Below are 20,927 nucleotides of genomic sequence, written 5' to 3'. Positions count from 1 at the left end.
TCCCCTCCCTCTTGCGCTTCCATTTCTAATTTCTACATTGCATGTTTTTTGCAAGTGCTTCTATAGTTTCAAAAGATATAATTCATTCTTTTAAAAGTTACAGTTTAGTAGTGTTTAGTATATTCCCCAAATTGTACAACTATCACTTCTGTCTGACTCTAGAACATTTCATCACCCCAAAAAGAAACCCCAAAGAAAATGTTCTGGAATTAGATTGTGGTGACAGTTGCACAACCTTGTGACTAGATGGAACACCACTGAATTGTACTCTTTAAAAGGATGAATTGTATAGTAAATGAATAATATTTCAATTGAAAAAATAGCCATATTCATTAACAGTCATTACCTATTCACTCCAACCCCCAGCCACAGCAACCTTTGGTATACTTTCTATCTTGATAGGTTTGCCTGTTCTGGATATTTCATATTAATAGAGTCACACAATATGTCATCTGTTGTGACCAGCTTCTTTCACTTAGTGTAGTGTTTTTAAAGTTCACTATTTTGTAGTAGCATAAATCATTACTTCATTCCTCTTTACTGATAAATAACATTCCATTGTGTGGATACACCACATTTTGTTTGCCCATTTATCAGTTGATGGACACTTGAGTTGTTCCCTCTTTTCAGCTGTTATGAGTAATTCTGCTATGAGCATTCATGTACATGTTTTTCTGTGGACATATGTTTTCAGTTCTCTTCAGTATTTACCTAACAGTGAAGTTGCAGGGTCACATGGTCACCTGTGTTTAACTTCTGAGGAACTGCCAAATAACTGTTAATGTTGAGCATCTCTTTATGTGCTTATTAGCCATTTGTAGGTCTTCTTTGGGAAAATGTCTGTTCACATCCTTTGCCCATTTTTTAATTGGGTTATTTGTCTTTTTATTTTTGAGATGTAGGAGTTCTTTATAGTATATTGTGGATACAAGTCCCTTATCTAATGAATGATTTGCAAATATTTTCTCTCATTCTATGGGTTTTCTTTATTGATAATGTACTTTGAAGCACAAAGGTTTTAATTTTTATGAAGTCCACTTTATTTTTTTCTTTTGTTGCTAGTGCTTTTGGTGTCGTATGTAAGAAACCATTATCTACATGCACAAAGATGCATGTACAAGAAGGCTCCCTACACACTCTGAAATAGTAATAAAATTTAAAGAAACTGTCTATCAAAAGGAATATGATTAAATAAATTATCACACACACAACCCTAAAAGAAACCATTGCTTAATCCAGGGTAACAGATATTTTTGCCTAGGTTTTCTTACAAGAGTTTTATAGTTTTAGCTCCTACATTTAGTTCTTTGATCTCTTTTGAGTTAATTTTTGTTTATGGGATGAGGTCTGACTTCTTTCTTTTGAACCTGGATATCCAGTTGTCCCAGCATCATGTTTTGAAAAGATTATCCTCTCCCTATTGAATTGTCTTGGGACCTACATTACGTCCTAAGAACAAACGCGTACAGCTTTGGAGAACAAATATTACAAAAGCCAAACTCACCTGCAATTTGGATTTTCTTAATTTCTTTAACATTCTCTGTCCGTTTGTTTCTTCGTGAAGGAAATGTGGAAAATTAATCTTTCCAACTGTGTGTGTCAGGGTGTCTGAGAAGGAAGGAGGTAAAGAGTACCAGCATAAAAAGTAGTAATTTCATAAAAATTTTTTCCAGGATGTAATTTCACACAGAACGAAACTGAATAAGAAAAAAGGTGGAGAAATGCAAATACTGAATAACACTGACAACCAAGGGATCAAAAGTTTGAGTAAGGAGAGAAGAAAAACACTGGAAACATATCAGCAGCTTTTTTATCTTTTACAGGTGAGAACAATTTCTTTCACTGTGAGTTTTGGGTAAATGCTGTGTCCCTGTTGGTGTTTTACAGTAGATCTTGTTCCATGCTAAGGCTATAATAGTTTACATGTTCTGAGCACTATTAAGTACCAAGTGCTATTCTAGGTGCTTTATATACATTATCTCATTTTAATTCTTAGTACAACCCTGGGAACCATCAAAAAATAATTTACTGATATTCCTGTATTACATGTGAGAAAACTGAGACACAGCCAGTAAATGGTAAAGCAAGGGTATCGGGACCCTGGCAGTTTGACTTAAAACTTCAGCCACGCTCTTCATGACTACATTATACTGCAGTTATCGGCAGAAACAGTATAAATCTAATAATAACATAAGCAGATGCTGTCAAACATGAAAAAATTAAAGTAACTGTATGAAAAACAGATCTGTACCAGAACCAGACTGCCTTTCTTTTGAGGAAGGAGCCAGAGAGTTTGGATTAGGGAAATGGGATGCCTTTTTTATTTCATTATTTCCATGGCATGACTGTGATCTAAGTGAACAGTAATTTTCCATTGCTTCAATAGTGTGGGTGAGAACTAAGCTGAACTGGTTACGGCTGGATTCTGTCTGGTGGACTAGTTTTTTGTTTGTTTGACCATTGATCAACCTCATCCGCCCACCAGCACGTACAATTAGTCCCAAAGGAAACAGTGAGCGATAGTGAGAGATTGAAACAAAGCCTCCCCTCGGCAGGAAAACTTTCCCAAAAAAGGTGGATCAGCAGTTCTTCCTTGAAAGTCAGGTGACCCTGGGGCCGCTGCTGGTGGCCGTGATTCCGTCAAGGCGTGGAGATGCTTGAATCTTTGCTTGAGGACGTCGCTGGCATTAGGTGCACAGAGAACACATTACCCAAAATATAAATGAGGTGTGGCTAGCCCCGTTGAGAGAAGAGACGTTAATTTTGGTGGAGTTGAGAATTCTCTACTTAGAGTGGAGAACAGGTGTAGTACTCCAGATGTCCACCATGTGGCAGCATAGAAGGAAGAATGTTAAAACAGAATTGTCCATGGAATCCAGTGCTTAACAACAGCTTCCTTTCCAGAAAGAAAGGGGGCTCGCGCTAGGCAGGGAAGGTTTTTTTGTCTGCTGAAATTAGGTTAATAGGCATCCACCAGTTAGAAATTTAATTTTAAGCATTTATCTTTTTTTTATTAATTTTTATTGGAGTATAGCTACTTTACAACGTTGTTAGTTTCTACTGTACAGCAAAGTGAATCAGCTATACGTATACATATATCCCCTCTTTTTTGGATTTCCTTCCCATTTAGGTCACCACAGAGCATTGAGTAGAGTTCCCTGTGCTACACAGTAGGTTCTCACATTTATCATTTTTGACATCCATGAACTTCCAAGTTTATGAAGCTTCTTTAGGATTTAGTTTTCTATTGTTGGATTTTGATAGAATTTGTGTCATTTAGGAAGGTGAAAATTTAGTCACTGGCCTAAGATTTGTATAGTTTACCCTGTTACGTAAGTGGAGGCTCATTAATGGGAAGGAGAAAAAGCATAGGAGCGTGTTTAGAATAATTCCACAAGGTTTATTCCCTAAACGATCCAAAACTGATAGAACCAGAGCATGACCATTCAGTTGTACTGAATGAAGTGTCAAAAAATCATTTATTTTTCTTCACCTTTTCTCCTGTCTGCTTTGGAGACATTAACCCAAGACCAATGAGGAAGCTATAGAAAAGCAAACGGCGTGGATCCCTTTCGCCTTTGGAAATTCTTAGCCAAAGTAGCAGGTCAGCTAGTATAGGTTTTGCTATGGGCTTGTCTCTTCTGTATGAGCCTCAATTTAAAGTTTTTAGGTCATCTGAGAGGAATGAGGCTTCTTTGGCTTTAGAGTAATTTTCCTTTCTCCAAAGCCAATATGCTTAGTGTGGGAAAAGAATCACCCCAGAATGCTAAGAAAAAGGTTGTCCTGAGCTGCTTATTCATAAAATTTCAGCCAGTCATTATGAGCTTGAAAGTTAAATCTAAGTGGTAAACTAAACTAGAATTAGGGTTTTCTTAAAATTTTTAAAGCCAAACTGCTTGAGACTCTTAAATACTGGTTTCCATGTATGGAAAATTTTCTTTTCTCATCGGAAGGAAGACGAAGAGTAGGACTATCAAATTTCTCTGTCACCTTAATCTTATATTTTTTCTTCTAACCTCCATCTGGTGTAACTCCTTCAGAAAAACCACATTACCACGAAGACTGGTGCTACATCTCTTGAACTCCATCCTAAGCTGAGCTACATGTCAATTTTTTAAAATTCTTGTCCGTCTTTAAATTTTTTTTAACATAACGAGATTCTCTCTTCAGATACGAGGTCTAACAGCCACCCCCCTCTCTCTTCTCTTCTTTTTATCTTAGCCTTCTGGGGTGATTCTTTTCCCACACTAAGCATATGGGCTTCTTGTCAGGTTCTTCTGGCACTTCCCCCATGAACTATCCTGACCTTCACCCCTCTGTTCAGCCTCCCTGCCTCACTCCTACCTTCTCATGCTTTCTAAAACATCATGGCCATCCCACTGTCTCCACATATAAATGTATCCTTTTCTTTTTCTTTCTTGTCTCAGAATATGGGATGTGTTTCCTTCTATTCATTCATCAGTCCTTCTAGGACAGTCTATCTGGCTCAGCCCTTGGTCCCTTCTTGCCAGTCTCTTCGGATACCAGATCTATCAGCCACCCCCCGCCTCCTGTGTTTCTGCAATAAATATTACTGTGTGGCTCCAAATGGTGTAGAGTGTACATAATACAATTATACTCCATTAAATATGTCATGATATAGTATATAAAATTTAAATCCTACCGTAACTTTCTAGTATAACTTCCTATAGTTTAGTATTGGTATTACCCGCTACCTTTTAAAGTCTTAATATGTGCCAGATACTCTTCTATATGCTTTATACATAATAAGTCATTAAAGTGCAAGGAACTGGGGACTCCTCTCTGCTTTTAATAATATATTAACATATAGTTTTGTGGGGGGGTGTTTCTTCTTCTCACTTTCCTTCAGACAAATCCTCTGTACCTCGCTAAGCTGATTTTCCAGATGCCACAGAACAAGTCAACTAAATTTATGGATACTGTTATTTTCACCCTATACAATTATGCTTCCAATCAACGGGAAGAATATCTACTCCTCAAGCTTTTTAAAACTGCTCTGGAGGAAGAAATAAAGTATGTATATAAGTATATATGTAAAAATACCGATACCTTTTGTTAGTGGTGGCTATCTCTGATTTACTAAAATAATTTTAAAGTTATTCTTATGTTATTTATACATATTAAAATTATCAAATTTCTTGAGAAATTGCCACATCATCATAGATATATTCAGGTACAGCTTTCTCCCAGCAGTGATATGTTTTCTAATGCTAAATTCACTCTTGATTTTGCAAGTATACAAAGCCCTTTGAAAGTCAGTGAGGGCTTCCCTGGTGGCGCAGTGGTTAAGAATCCTCCTGCCAATGCAGGGGACACGGGTTCGAGCCCTGGTCCGGGATCCTGCATACCGTGGAGCAGCTACGCCTGTGCGCCACAACTGCTGAGCCTGCGCTCTAGAGCCCGCATGCCACAACTACTAAAGCCCATGCACCTCGTGCTCTGCGACAAGAGAAGCCACCGCAATGAGAAGCCCGTGCACAGCAACAAAGAGTAGCTCCCGCTCACTGCAACTGGAGAAACCTCGTGCGCAGCAACGAAGACCCAATGCAGCCAAAAATGAATAAAATAAATAAATTTATATTAAGAAAAAGTCAGTGAGAAAACCTAATTAAAATTATGTGAGTAGTAAAGCCATAAACAGATGAGGATAATGATCTCTGCTAAATAGTTTTTCCTTCTTACTGGAATTTAAGCTGCTGCTAATTTATTTTTTACTCAGTTAATGTAAAAAATATGTAGGCAGCTATAATGAATTGGGGGGGGGGAACCCATGAGAAATGCCCTTAGCCAACTAGATGGATCTTAACTGCCTTCCTTACTTCTGGATCCCTTAAACGATGCTAATCCTATAGGTCTCTGAAGCTATTAGCCAGGCACCTCTGCCCTCATGCTGTCTATAAGGCAGCATGAGAAATAGGATTCATGAGAAATAGCAATGCTATGCAGTAGAATAAGGTAAGTACTAAGTGAATGATAAGCACAGTGTAACAGAGCAGAGGGATGGAAAGAAAAGTGCCAATACAGTCAATCGATAAAGATTGTATGGAAGAGAAAGGAGTTGACCTGAAACCTTGAAGAATATCTACAGTTTTGGTTTTTTTTTTTTGGCTTTTTTTTGTTTTCTTTGTTTTGTTTGCGGTACACCGGCCTCTCACTGTTGTGGCCTCTCCCGTTGTGGAGTACAGGCTCCAGATGTGCAGGCTCAGCGGCCACGGCTTACAGGCCCAGCTGCCCCGCAGCATGTGGGTTCCTCCCGGACCGGGGCATGAACCCATGTCCCCTGCATCAGCAGGCGGACTCTCAACCACTGCGCCACCAGGGAAGCCCTATCTACAGTTTTTATAAAAAGAAATGGAAAAGGGAAATAAGGCACTATGGTGATAGAAACAGTATGGGCCAAGGGGCAAGAAAGAAAGTAGATTAGTCTAGCCAAGAGGTGACTTAATTAGTGACCACCAGGAAAGTAAGGTTGGGCCAGATCATGGGAGACATTGAGTATAGGCCCAAGTGCTGAGGCTCTTTTTACTTTCTGGGAAGGTGTGCAAGGTTTTTGACGTGACCACATTGAGTTTTTAGAAGATTGATCTGCTAGCCACATATGAGCAGGATGAATTGGAGCTACACAGTTCAGGGAAATGGTGGGGGGCGGGGGCATGCATAGGAAAAAGGCACAGATCAGATTTTCAACACTGAGTTTGAGTTTTAGGTGTAGAACATGTGGGTGAAATATTTCCAATATCCAGCAGAATATTGGAAATTCAAGGCTAACTCCAAGGAAAGAGACAGGGAGCATCCTAACTTGTATACCGTCACCCGGTATTATTATTAGTCTAGGTCCATTTTTAGTTCATTCCTGCCTTCTAGATTGGAATTAAAGCTGAGAAATTATTTTTAGATCCTTAAATTTCTTGAATAAGTCATCTTACAAATGATAGCTTCCTTTTTTTTAAAATGAAAATAATAAATGGGGGATTCTGAGACCCACTTTATTAATGGACAGTCAGTCTTCCAATAGCCCTGATAAATTAGAATCAGGACATGCATTGTAGATCCTGCTCTACAGGCCCTGTTACCACTGCAAACCTTTGGCCAAATAGGTCAGGCATGTTGTCTAGTGATGGAGGCAGATAGAATGGTCATACTTAGAGAGAAAGCTTTGCCTTAACTTCCCACAAGTTTCAGACTCAGAGGTTGTATTACAAAAGACAGCATGTGGGCCATGTCCACCAGAAGTCTCCTTTGGCTCAGGTGTGCTCACCAAATAGAGATGGGAGATAGCTTCCATTTAAATCACACCATCTTTGATCTTCAGTGGAGAAAAATACAGTCCCCCAAAGCCCTTGCCCGCCAGAGAGAATATACACTGTTTAAAACTCTATCCATAGAGGCAAACCATTTTGTTTGGTCTGGGCCTTTTTTAGGTCAAAGGTGGACCAGGTCCAGGACATAGTTACTGGGAACCCTACAGTCATCAAGATGGTCGTCAGCTTCAACAGAGGTGCCCGTGGACAGAACACACTGCGCCAGCTTCTGGCTCCGGTGGTGAAAGAGATCATTGATGACAAATCCCTGATCATCAACACAAGCCCCGTCGACGTGTACAAGGCCTGGGTGAACCAACTAGAAACACAGACTGGAGAAGCCAGGTAGCAAAGCCTGGGCGATGCTGGTTTTCAGTCATGTTTTACGATCATTTTTATGTGTATATTTATACATACTCTTAAACTCTGTTAAGCTCTGTTAAAAGAACAAAATTCACTGTGCACAGTCAGTTTTCAATCTAAGATGTTGTTACCTCCCTTAACATACCCATGCAGGCCACATTCTTGGACTCCTGCTCATCTTAAGCAGTACATGGTATTTTCAGATTTCGGTACCAGTTGATTCCCAAAGCCACAATTTCTGTAGTTCTCTCCCTTCGTTTTTCTTTGCTATTTCTAAACTTAGGCCTAGACCTAGACATAGACCTCTTCACCTGATAATACCTACATTTTTTTTTTTTACAATTACCAAGTGAGTAACTTGAACATGTAAGCCTCAACAAGCCAGGTGGGATTGGCTTATTCTAGGTAGCGGTCTGTTGATCCAAGCAATCCCAGCTTTTAATTTCCTGCAAAAGGACGCCATGTGAAATCATTAAGATATGCACAGAGAATTACATGGGTGGTTATCACAGCACTGTTTGTAATCACAAAAGTTGGGGAAGGTCAAAATATTTAGCTTTGGGGAATCTGTTAAATAAATGTTTATATAACATAATCGAGTAGTAAGTAACTATTTGGAATGGTGGTATAGAAATATATTTGTTGCCTGGGTAAACTGTTCATAACATAGTTCTTGGTTGTAGTTTGGTACAGTGACTCATTTTCTGCATCAAAAAAAAAAAATGCATGTATATACACACACGTAGGATCTATACGGGATGTGTATAGACACGAACTGCATTACACCCATATACACACATGTGTAGCAGAGGACCAGAAAGTTATACACTAAAATAAGGAAAAGTAGTTGTCTCTGGGGTCAGTATTGTTTTCTTGTTGGCTTATATGCAAATTTTTCTTTAAAGAACATACTGCTCTTTATAATTTAAAAGAGAGAGGGGGAGAGAGAGAGAGAAAGTTAGCTGGGTCTACATTACCTGGGTCTGCCTGTTATTTTGCCAGAAGAGCCCAAATGGAGAGCCTGGAGTCACACTACTGTCCTGGTGGCAGAAGGTTCCATGTGGGTTCTCCCCTGCCCCAAGCAAACATTTTATCATTGGAGTTGGTGGGCAAACTCTACTTCACAATACAAAGCTTGATGGTAGAACCAATGTGGCAAGGATACACATGCTTGTACCTAAGCCCCCAATTAATCAGAAGCCCTCATTGTGGTTTCAGCAACCTGCCTTATGATGTGACCACAGAACAAGCTCTGACATACCCAGAAGTGAAAAACAAACTGGAGGCATCCATCGAGAACCTGAGAAGGGTCACCGACAAAGTCCTGAATTCTATCATTTCTTCCCTTGATCTACTGCCGTAAGTTGTATATGTAGCAGCTTTAACTTTCTTCGCTAGAAGTTCTTGAAATACTATGTAAAATAAACCCCTGTAGTGAAGATAGGAGTTTTCCTCATATTGCATTTACTAGTTTAAAAGTTTGCCAACACTTGCACTTTAACTTCATAACTGTTCTCCATAGAGGGAACAGTACAAAACAGCGCTCAGGTATGATCATCTGTGGCAGTCCTGTGATTCCATTACCATCTCATTTTGTGTTTAATTTTTAGGAAAACTGCTTGGCTTTAGTTGACTGGAACAATTGCTGTGTGTTTCTTCCTCACTTAGCCTTTTTCCATTATTTTCTTTTGTCATCTGTTTTCCATGTAGTTATGGATTGAGGTATATAGCCAAAGTACTGAAGAATTCGATCCGTGAGAAATTTCCTGATGCAACAGAAGATGAGCTATTAAAGGTAGATTTTCAAGGGTGATCTCACCATAGCTTCTCTTGGGGGTAGGAGCCAAAATTACCAACACACCATTTTGCAAAATTTTTCCCCTTGTATGACTTTTTTTTTTTTTTTTTTTTTTTTTTGCGGTACGCGGGCCTCTCACTGTCGTGGCCTCTCCCGTCACGGAGCACAGGCTCCGGACCTGCAGGCCCATCGGCCATGGCTCACGGGCCCAGCCACTCCACGGCATGTGGGATCTTCCCAGACCGGGGCATGAACCTGTGTCCCCTGCATCGGCAGGTGGACTCTCAACCACTGCACCACCAGGGAAGCCCTGTATGACTTTTTATAATAAGCTACAATCCTTCTATTCTAATGGCTCTCAAGATTATTGTTATGAGGTTAATTGGGAGCTCTTATACGTTATTGAGGCTCTTTATATTAGAGAATTTGGGGGGGGGCAGTAGCATATTTTCACCAAAAATAATTTTAACTATATTAGTAATGTGTGATTATATTCACTACCTTTACTTAACTCCTTGTTAAGATTCAGGTCGGAGAATGATTTGCTGTCTCAGGAAATGTCAGTTAATATTAACTTTTAAAAAACCCTCCAAACTCTTGCGTTTTCTCTCTCAAAAATAGTCTTTTCTTCTACATCCCTCCAGATTGTTGGAAATCTCCTGTACTATCGGTACATGAACCCAGCCATCGTCGCCCCAGATGGCTTTGATATCATCGACATGACAGCCGGAGGTCAGATAAATTCCGACCAGAGGAGAAACTTGGGATCAGTGGCCAAGGTCCTTCAGCATGCAGCCTCCAACAAGCTCTTTGAAGGAGAAAATGAGCATCTCTCATCTATGAACACTTATTTATCAGAGACGTATCAGGAGTTCAGGTGAGAGGTATCGTTACCTTTGGAGAAACTTGCAGGATGGTGGGCAAGAGGAATGTGTGTTCAGTGCCCAGAGCTGGGCTCGGGGGCAGGAACCTCAGGGGGCTGCATGCATTTCTTGTACTGCTTGTTGCTGTGGGGAAAGAGGAGGGAGGCCGAGCAGGCCGGTTACTTCTGTCTGGTGTTCCCCATCCCCCCACCACCCCCAGTGCCCCTGTTACATTGAGTCATCCCCATGTGTATGATTTCTGCTATTGACAAGAAGAAATATTTAATCTTCTTGGTACGCTATAGGCTTGTAGTACTTAGAATTAAAGAAATCAAAATAGCTAACTTCTGCTTTTCTGAACTTAAAAAGAGGGTATCATTTTGTCCATTCAGGAAAAACTTGCCTTATCTGCATCAAACAATAGTAGGAAACTGAGTATTTGGTTTGGGATGGTTGGGAGAATCCAGCTTCTATGTTTGTTGAGGATTGTGTGTGAATATGTTCTGTTCTGTTCTCGAACATCTCTTAAATATACATGTAAGACTTAAAGTCTATTGACTTTATAAGCTCTCCAAATTGTATCATTAATCATTCCACGGGGATACGGGAGGAGGATGAATCTAGCAGGAAGATTCACTCACCCTGAAGCTCTCTGAGGAAGCACGTTCATCTTGGCGTTCGCTTTCTCTTTTCTGCCATTCAGCCAGTCATACAAGTAGGACATCTATGTGGCCTCTTTCACGCCTCACTTGGAAAATGATAATTTCCCATTCCTCAGTTTTCCTCTAGATTAGTGATTTATCTGTTGACAAAGATAGTTCATGATCATTAATCTCTTTCTGGAATTTGTGGCCTCTTGTGAGAAATTTTCCCCAAAGCCTCTTACTATGGGAACTCTTGATTTTCTCAAGCTGCTAATTTTAGGTCTCCTCACTGACTAAAAAAGTTACATCCATTTCTCACAAATCCTTATCTGCTATTAGAGCCTCTTTTTACTTCCTTTTTTCTCAGATTATTCCTACCAAATATCTAAGTTTCCAACTCTTCTTCATTTAAAAGGAAATAAAACCAAAAGCCTCCCCTCATCTCTTATAGTCATCTATTTTTTTTCTCTTCCACTCATATTAATCCTTTGTGTTCCTCAGCAACCATGAAAAATTATAACTAAAAAAGTGCAGGAAGGCCAGTTGTCACGTGGGAACATGGCTGCCTGCCATTTACCCTGCCCTGGCCTTGGGGTGGGAAGGCACAGGTCTTTCTGGTGTACAAGCCTTGGGTGCCCTTAGGAGATACACCAAGGATAATTTCAGGCATATGAAACATTTGCAAATTTATAGAATAAAATATCTACTCTACCTGTGCAAAGAATCCCTCCTAAACCATGATCGCAGCACACCTGGCGTTTCTCCATCTCTCTGTTGAAATCTGCTGTAGCTTAAAATAGCAGACTTTTTAGAGTCTGAGCACTGGTGGAAGGGAGCCTTGTATGTATCTGTGTGTCTGGTCTTAACAGCCTTTCCAGCCAGCAACTGCTGTCTGGATCAACTAAGAGTAGAGTAGGCTTAACTTGAATTTTTGTCAAATTGGTAACAGAAACTCTGAAAGGGTGTTGAAATCCCCAGGAGTTTGTGCCAATTAAAGTAGCAAATTTGACTAATTGCTTTTTGGATTGTTTTCTCTACGAAGACTTGATTCTTAGATCAAGGAACATCAGTACTGACATATTTGTGTAGATTTCAGGGGGCATTTTTAAAATCATATTTTTTAAATGACTTGCCCATAGTTTGATTACCTTGGGTCAGTCACAGGGCCTGAGGCCCTAAATGCTCTGTCTGTTCCTTTCTGAGGACCTGGGTCCAACATCCGGAAACATGGACTCGGCTTCGAGGTCCAGAGCCTGCCTTGGAAGGTGCTGGAACAGGTCCCCTGAGGTGTGCAGTAGAAAACAAAGCACTAGCCATCACTGAAGATTTCCTCACCATTTTGATAAAGCCATTTTATTCACAAATTTGACTCTGTCTTAAGACTTTTGGTTTTTTTTCCTTTTTTAGGAAATATTTCAAAGAAGCATGTAATGTCCCTGAACCAGAAGAAAAGTTTAATATGGATAAATACACAGATGTGGTGACAGTCAGCAAACCAGTCATTTATATTTCAATTGAAGAAATCATCAGCACACATTCAGTAAGAGAGGTTGGAGGAGGGTCTTAGCAATGGACACGGGGTTCAAACGTCTGCTCTTGAAAATGTTTAGTTTCTACAGGGTGTTACTGTAAGCATGTGCTCCTACTTATGTTCTCAACCTAAAAAAAATTTGACCCTTATTCATTGACTAATCTCCTTTTCCCGAACAGGAAAAGTTTACTTTTGACATGATACATGTATTCCCTGACTCTTGTGCCTTAGGAAAATTCCGTCTCTCAAGCAAGGAAAGTTTATTTCTTCCGTGATCCAGTTACAGTCAGGTGGTGAATGTGCAGTTTAAGCCCCGAACCCGGGCAGCCCTGATATTTTCTCCACCCACCAGGGCCACACTGCCTGGACCCCAGAGTCGGTCTCTCCCCCTTTCAAGAATTCTCTTCGCATTTCTCGTAATTTTCTGGGAAAATGAGAATGCTCCCTCTCTTCTAATGTTGGGACGTAAAGAGGGACGGGATTAACAGGCTGCTCCAGGTTGGGGAAAAGAAGACATACACCCCACACCCCAGCAATAGCCGCCTACAAAGAATCGCTTCTATTGTTCTGGAAAACCCCATTTCTTAGAACCAGGCACTGTCAGTCTGCTATGTCATAATGTCTCCCTCTGGTTCACGTGCAGACATCACCACCATCAACCATTAGCCTGTATTAGGTGCATTTTGAGGGCAGGGCAGTTTTCTCGGCATGGTGAGGGTCTTTGTTTGTTTGCTTAAGACCAGAGCTTATTTCCCGAACCAGCTAGGTTCTTAAAGCATAACCTTTTCAAGAACAGTTCTGGACATGACTACTCCAAGCTAAGTCCTGAGGACATGCGAGAAATCCGCCCAAGACCTCCAAAATCAGAACCTGCATTCTCACAAGATCCCAGGTGACTCAGATACACACTGACGCTCAAGAAGCCCTGGTTAAGGATGCACCCAGCTTCAAATGATACACACAACTGGCGGAAAGCACGGCAAATACACAGCTCTTAAAGGGCCAGCCCCTCCCCCCACCAAACCAGATATACTAACAAGCGGCAAAATTGGCTGCTCAAAATTTCAGTCTTCATTATTAAACTCTTTTAAGTAACTAAACTTTAAATATGAGTTGGAAAGAAAGATTGGATCTACTTTTGATTTCCCTCTTTCAGGGTTGGGACAGGGAACCTCCTTGACATTTGCAACAAGCTCTCCATCAGTGTTTTCTTTTTTTTTTTTTTTTTTGCGGTACGTGGGCCTCTCACTGTTGTGGCCTCTCCCGTTGCGGAGCACAGGCTCCGGACGCACAGACCCAGCGGCCACGGCTCACGGGCCCAGCCTCTCCGCGGCACATGGAATCTTCCCGGACCGGGGCATGAACCCGTGTCCCCTGCATCGGCAGGCGGACTCTCAACCACTGCGCCACCAGGGAAGCCCTCCGTCAGTGTTTTGAGTGACCCTAAACAAAAGCAGATCTGAATGACTAGCTGAGGGGGGAGTGAGTGTGTTGATTAAATAAAGAGGCTATACTTGTTTTCCCTATATATAAACACCCCAAATCACCAAGCAATCACATCCAGTATATGCACCACTTGCAAAAATAATTTTCTAATGAACAAGTAGACTCATTCATAGTTGAGCCACAACCCATTTATCTATTTTTTATGGCACATTTTTCATTTCAAAAAGATGTCCACACATTGGCTGCACATGTGCTGAGGGCAATAGCCACATGCAGGAAAAGTGAGGGATTCTTTCCCAAGGAGAGCTGAGAGACAATGTTACTGTATTAATTTAGACTGTTACTCTTCAAGGAGAAATAGTCTGTTCCTTTTGTTAACAAGAGTTGAAAACAGAATCCAATCCTGGGAAACATAACTTGTAACCCGTTTGGAATTCCATCATGTGTGTTGTTGGAAGCAGATGTAATAACATGGGGGAAATGTAATTGCAGGGAAAGACTGTCCTTGTTTACTGTCTGTCTCAAGTGAGGAGGTGTCTACATGCAGACACAAGCACGGCAGCAGCACGACTTGCCACTCCTGTGGCCGCATACTTGTCCCTTGTTCTCTAAGGAACATGTAGAACATTAGCTCTTTAAGGAGACATTTTCAGGAAATTTTGATGTTCTGTCATTATCAGAATAAAGAGTAGAAGCTGGCTGCCTAAATCATCCCTTCCAGAGACAGCAGCCCATCAGCTGTCCCATCTCTTCAGAGAACTGGAACATAAATTTATCCATCTTGCTTATTTTGTTCTTGTCTCTGACTTACCTTACCCCAAAATATCCTGTGTACTACTTCCAGATTTCACCGTGTCCTTCTGTCATCTGTGTTATTTATATAACATCTTTCTTTAAATCTAACCATAGTAGAAAAACTAGCATGTCTTACAATGGACAGAACTTTAAAAGTAGTTGAATATAGTTGCTTCCTTGAAGCTATGCATCTGAGGCCCCTTCTCCCTCTCTTAAAAACCCAATTTGTAAGTATCAGGGAATGTTAGGGAAAATTCAGCATTAAACAGATAACTCTCTCCTTCACTAATCTTAAAGATTAAAAGAGAATGGAGGGCTTCCCTGGTGGCACAGTGGTTGAGAGTCCGCCTGCCGATGCAGGGGACACAGGTTCGTGCCCCGGTCTGGGAAGATCCCACATGCCACGGAGCGGCTGGGCCCGTTTGCCATGGCCGCTGAGCCTGCGCATCCGGACCCTGTGCTCCGCAACGGAAGAGGCCACAACAGTGAGAAACCTGCGTATCGAAAAAAAAAAAAGAGAATGGAAAAGGAAGTAATCAAGGCAGTGTTGTACTGGCATAAGGATAGACATACCAGTCAATGAGATAGAACTGAGAGTCTAGAAACCTTCAAATCTGTGGTCAATTTGTTTTTGACAAGGAACCAAAACAGTTCAGTGGGCAAGGAATAGTCTTTTCAACAAATGGTTCTGGGACAACTGGAAATCCACATGCCAAGAATGAAGTTGTACCCTTTCCTTCCACCCTATACAAAAATGAACTCGAAATGGATCAGAGACCTAAATATAAGAGCTAAAATTATAAAACTCTTAGAAGAAAACATAGGAGTAAATCTCTGTGACCTTGGATTAGGCAATGGTTTCTTAGATATGACACCAAATGTACAAGCCACAAAAGGAAAAAAAACCAAAACAAAAAAACAGATAAATTGAACCTCCTCAAAGTTGGAAACTTTTGTGCTGTAGACATTGCCATCAAGAAAAGACAACCAAGGGAATGAGAGAGAATAATTGCAGATAATGTATCTGTTAAAGGACTTGGATCCAGAATACATAAAGAAAACCTACAACTCCATGGTGAGATAAATAATCCGATTTAAAAATGGACAACTGTACATCAAATGACACAGTGAACACAGTGAAAAGGCAACCTACAGAATGGAAGAAATATTTGCAAATCATATACTGTATCTGATAAAGGGTTAATATCCAGAATATGTAAAGAATTCTCACAATTTGACAACAACAAAAAGCAGCCCAATTTTAAAATGAGCTACAGACCTGAATAGACATTTCTCCAAAGAAGATTTAGAAATGGCTGACAAGCACATGAAAAGATGCTCAACATCACTAATGACTAGGGAAATCCAAATCAAAACCACAATGATTTTGCCTCATTGTATAATAGAGACAGCCTATAAATCTATCATTTGGTTTGGAAAAATAAAAAAATAAAAACACGAGATACCACCTTACACCCATTATGGCGGCTACTATAAAAACAAAAACAAAAACCGGAAAATGTGTTAGCAAAGATATAGAGAAGTTAGAACCCTTTTATACTATTAGTGGGAATGTTAAATGGTACAGCTGCTATGGAAAACAGTATGATAGTTTCTCAAAAAAATTAAAAACAGATTCACTTCTGGGTATCTACTCAATAAAAAGAGTCAAAGAGACATTTGTACTCTCCTGTTCATTTCAGCTTTCATCGTATAGTAGCCGAAAGGTGGAAATAACCAAGTGTCCCTCGACAGATGATTGGATAAACAAAATGTGGTACAGACATACAATGGAATATTATTCAGCCTTAAACAGGAAGGAAATTCTGATACATGCTACAACATGGCTGATCCTTGAGGATCTTATGCCAAGTGAAATAAACCAGACACAGAAAGACAAATACTGTATGATTCCACTTATATGAGGTACCCAGAGTAGTCAGATTCAGAGAGAAGAAAGTACAATGGTGGAATGAGGAGTTGTTGCAGAATGGATACAGAGTTTTCGTTTTGCCAAATGGAAGAGTTATATAGATTGGTTGCACAATAATGTTAATGTACTTAACACTACTGAACTATACACTTAAAAATGGTTAAGATGGGGCTTCCCTGGTGGCGCAGTGGTTGAGAGTCCGCCTGCCAATGCAGGGGACACGGGTTCGTGCCCCGGTCCGGGAAGATCCCGCATACCGCGGAGTGGCTGGGTCCATGAGCCATGGCCACTGAGCCTGTGCTCTGCAACGGGAGAGGCCACAACAGTGAGAGGCCTGCGTACCACAAAAAAAAAAAAAAAAAAAAAAAAAAAATGGTTAAGATGGTAGGTTTTATGATGTGTATTTTACTACAATTAAAAATAAAAACATAAAAATAAAATTTTTAAATGGGCAAGCGATCTGAATAGAGATTTCTGCAAGGAAAATATACAATAGCCAATAAGCACATGAAAAGATGCTCATCATTATTAGTCATCAGGGAACGCAAATCAAAACCAAAATGAGATAACTTCACGCCCACTAGGATAGCTAGAATTAAAAAGTCACGTAATAATAAATGTTGGCAAGGATGTAGAATGACTGAAACTCTCATATACTGCTGGTGGAGATGCAAAATGGTCCAGCCACTTAGGAAATCAGTTTGGCAATCCTAAATGTTAAACAGAGTTACTATGTGATGAAGCAATTCCTAGATATGGGCTCAAGAAAAATGAAAACATGTGCACAAAAAAACTGGTCCATGACTGTTCACAGCAGCATATTCATAATAGCCAAAAACTGGAAACAAATGTCCATCAAAAGATGAATGAAGTGCGATATATCCATATAATGGAAACATTTTGGGGGGATAAAGAGGAACAAATGCATACTACAACATGGATGAACCTTGAAACCATCATGCTCAGTGAGAGAAACCAGTCACAAAAGGACACACATTGTATGAGTCCACTCATGTGAAGCATCCAGAACAGCTAAATCTATAGAGACAGAAAGGACATTAATGGCTTCCAGGAGGAAGGGGTAATACTGGGGAGTGACAGCTAATGGGTACACAGTTTCTTTTAAGGTGATGAAAATATTCTGAAATTAGATAGTGGTGATGGTTACACAAGTTTTGAATATACTAAAAACCATCATTATCATAGGTTTTAAATGCGTGGATTTGATGGTGTGTTAATTGTATCTCAATAAAGCTGTTGAGAAAAAAGATTAAAAATGGAAAAGACTAATTTTATTATATGATTCAGTGTTTTGTAAGTTAGTTACTCAAAACAACTAAAATTAGATTTCCCATCACCAGGGATACCAGTCCCACACTTTGGAAACATTGTTTTAATTTAACTCTAAATGAAAACAAGAGCAGCTGTGTTTTCATAGCTGTGCCCCCAGAGTTACTATGTTTCCTCTAAGACCTGGCAAACACCCAGCAGTGTTCCCCTTAATCCATTTTTGGAATTCTGAAAGGAAGAACCAGCTGGTACATCTAGGTCTCAGGCCAAGGAATCATATGGGCATTTCTGCCATCCATACCCATGAAAGATCTTCAATGCCAGACAGATTGAAATAGCTAATAGTGGTGATTTGAAAAAATATATAGTGTTTGATTACTGAATAATTTTTCTCTGAAGAGATATGGAAATGCCCTTACAGTTTGCTACCGTATTAGCCAAGAGACTTCTGTGTTGTTTTAGACTCTTTCGCCAACTTTGACTTTTTTTTTGTTCTTTTTTATTGATGTCGTTGATTTACAATGCTGTGTTAGTTTCAGGTGTACAGAAAAGTGATTCAGACTACTATATATGTAGTCTTTCAGATTCTTTTCCCTTATAGGTTATTACAAAATATTGAGTATAGTTCCCTGTGCTGTACAGTAGGTCCTTGTTGGTTATCTATTTTATATATAGTAGCGTGTATATGTTAATCCCAAACTCCTAATTTATCCCTCAACTTTGACTTTTGTATAAAATGGAGGGAGCACAGGATTTAGGTGGAAGAAGGCTGCCTCTTGGCAGATCTTGCAAGATCTTGCTGAAAGAGTGTTTATGAACACCTTTCACAAAACTACAGTTTCTCGATGAAGAGTGGACACTTGCCTCTAAGATAAAATGCAAGCTGTGTCTCTCTGTGGTCTCTAATTTTAATATATGTCAGACTTGTATTTAAGGTTCAAACAATATCAGAAAAAAGTTATCATGAAAAACTGGGAAGGGAACTATGTAAATATGGTAGCCATTGAGAACTGACTTTTATTTTTGTATGTGTGTTGCTTTCTATATAAAGCTCCTGTTGGAACACCAGGATGCGATTGCCCCTGAAAAAAATGACTTACTGAATGAACTTTTGGAATTGCTGGGAGAGGTACCTAATGTGGAATCTTTTCTTGGTAAGGGCTTCTTCCCTCTGGTTTGTATTTGATTGGTTGGTTGGATGGTTGGTTGGTTTTCCTATCCTAGATCAAAAAATCTTTTTAATTTAATACTTAAGTTTATTTAAAGGATAACTACACTAGCCCCTTCCTACATGAAGGATTCTGTAATTCTTAGTGTGCTAGATTATCAAACAATTTGATACTCTTGAAGCTCTAGATACATCAAAAAGGATTTGTCAACCATAAAGAAAGAAAAAGAGCAAAATTTATTAGATGTTCCTTGCTATGTTCTCCAGTGGTGTCTTTTATTAACAGTTCTCTCTTTTAGTAATTTTTTTCAAATTTTGAATATTGATGTCCTATGCTATTTTAATGTTTAATTCAGAGATTTTTTTAAAGTGTATTGGAATGTGTTTTCTTCTGAGGACCATGATCTCCTGTTCAACTACCGAGCCCATGTTTCCTACAGAACCTTTATCTTACATTGTTGATGCCACTGTCACAATCAGTGAATTGGAAAAATAACAATATTTTATTCTACAGGGGAAGGAGCTGTTGACCCCAGTGACCCCGACAAGGTTAACACACTAAATCAGCTTGCAAAGACTGAGATTTCCCTTTTCCTGACCAGCAAGTACGACCTAGGGGATGGTGAAGCTATAGATGGCCAAAGCCTCATGATCAAGTAAGTTTGGGGCTTAAAGAGCACATGTCTCCAATTCTGCATCTTAAACCATGCAAATTCAAATAAGGCGAATTCCTCAAATAATCCATTTTAAAATATCTAAATATTGAAATACATTATGTTTATCCATCAAACATCTAACTAAAGAATAGTAGACTCTTTGTAATTTAAGAGGGAACTAAATATCATGATACTTTCTTAAAGCCTATCTTGTTTTGTAGTTTTCCTTGTAGTAATTTGATTCCTTTCCTTTAAGAAATGATTAACGCAGCTGGTGAAAGACCTCAGGTAGCTGAAAGGAAATATCTGTTTCAGTGGTCAAAAGAATAGTCAAGGAAATACCTTGAACCTAATTTATTTTCTGGTATAAAATGTTAACGTAAAAGGCACACACGATAAGACATAATGCTATTATCTGATTTATTAGACACCTTGCCTACTAAACTAAGCCTGGATATCGTGACCAACTTTGATTTTATTTATACTCAATTTCTTGTTCTCAAAGATTTCAAACGAAGCTTTCCAACTTTTAGTTAATACTGTACTTTTTCTGTCAAGGCCTCGTGGACATTGCACATCGGTCCTTTATATACAGGGTAAGAAAGAATGATCCATCACCATAAATTGAAACGCCATAAACTAAAGGCAGGTGCTCACCAAACAATACAGTTTTTAAGAACTAATATAACCAAAAGGATTCGTATTAGCACATTAGAACAGTTGTACATTGGGGTGAGGTGGAGAATGGAAATGGGAAATGGGGAGAAAAGGAAATAAATAAGTATTTAAACAATACTTCACACATGACTTCCAAGGTACAGGCCCTGAACTCTGAGGTTGTTTTCATTTGCGACAGAAGCTTTCTGTTCTGCCACTGACATGCTTTAGACAGTACTCATTTCTAGTTGATTTTTTCAAGATATTCAATCCCATGAAAATGGCAAAAAAAAAAAAAAACAACTTAGTGTGCTATGTTGCAGTATGTACATATGTGCTTCTTCTACTAGGCTTGTTTATTTTGTGCTCCGATTATCTCTAAGGATCTGTTTGTTCACATAGCCGAATACTTGAGTATCTACTCTGTGTCCATGGCACTTGTCTTGAGGCTGAGGACACAG

The 20,927-nt window shown here is 39.6% G+C and overlaps 1 protein-coding gene across 1 annotated transcript in view; it reads left to right on the top strand.

Moving 5' to 3' along the window:
• Nucleotides 1-20,927, top strand: part of IQGAP2 (IQ motif containing GTPase activating protein 2) — a gene marked incomplete at its 3' end in the record, with an annotated part of 289,379 nt that overhangs the window by 248,306 nt on the left and 20,146 nt on the right. Inside the window, exons 22-30 of the mRNA XM_079703550.1 lie at nucleotides 1,674-1,823; nucleotides 4,871-5,034; nucleotides 7,443-7,667; nucleotides 8,904-9,044; nucleotides 9,396-9,480; nucleotides 10,128-10,360; nucleotides 12,398-12,530; nucleotides 19,037-19,139; nucleotides 19,668-19,809. Of these exons, the coding sequence (XP_079559676.1) occupies nucleotides 1,674-1,823; nucleotides 4,871-5,034; nucleotides 7,443-7,667; nucleotides 8,904-9,044; nucleotides 9,396-9,480; nucleotides 10,128-10,360; nucleotides 12,398-12,530; nucleotides 19,037-19,139; nucleotides 19,668-19,809 (1,376 nt within the window). The remainder of the gene's footprint in view (nucleotides 1-1,673; nucleotides 1,824-4,870; nucleotides 5,035-7,442; nucleotides 7,668-8,903; nucleotides 9,045-9,395; nucleotides 9,481-10,127; nucleotides 10,361-12,397; nucleotides 12,531-19,036; nucleotides 19,140-19,667; nucleotides 19,810-20,927) is intronic.

Source organism: Hyperoodon ampullatus, assembly GCF_949752795.1.
Source record: "Hyperoodon ampullatus genome assembly, chromosome: 4".
NCBI lineage: Eukaryota > Metazoa > Chordata > Mammalia > Artiodactyla > Ziphiidae > Hyperoodon > Hyperoodon ampullatus.
This window is presented reverse-complemented; position numbering and strand designations above follow the sequence as displayed.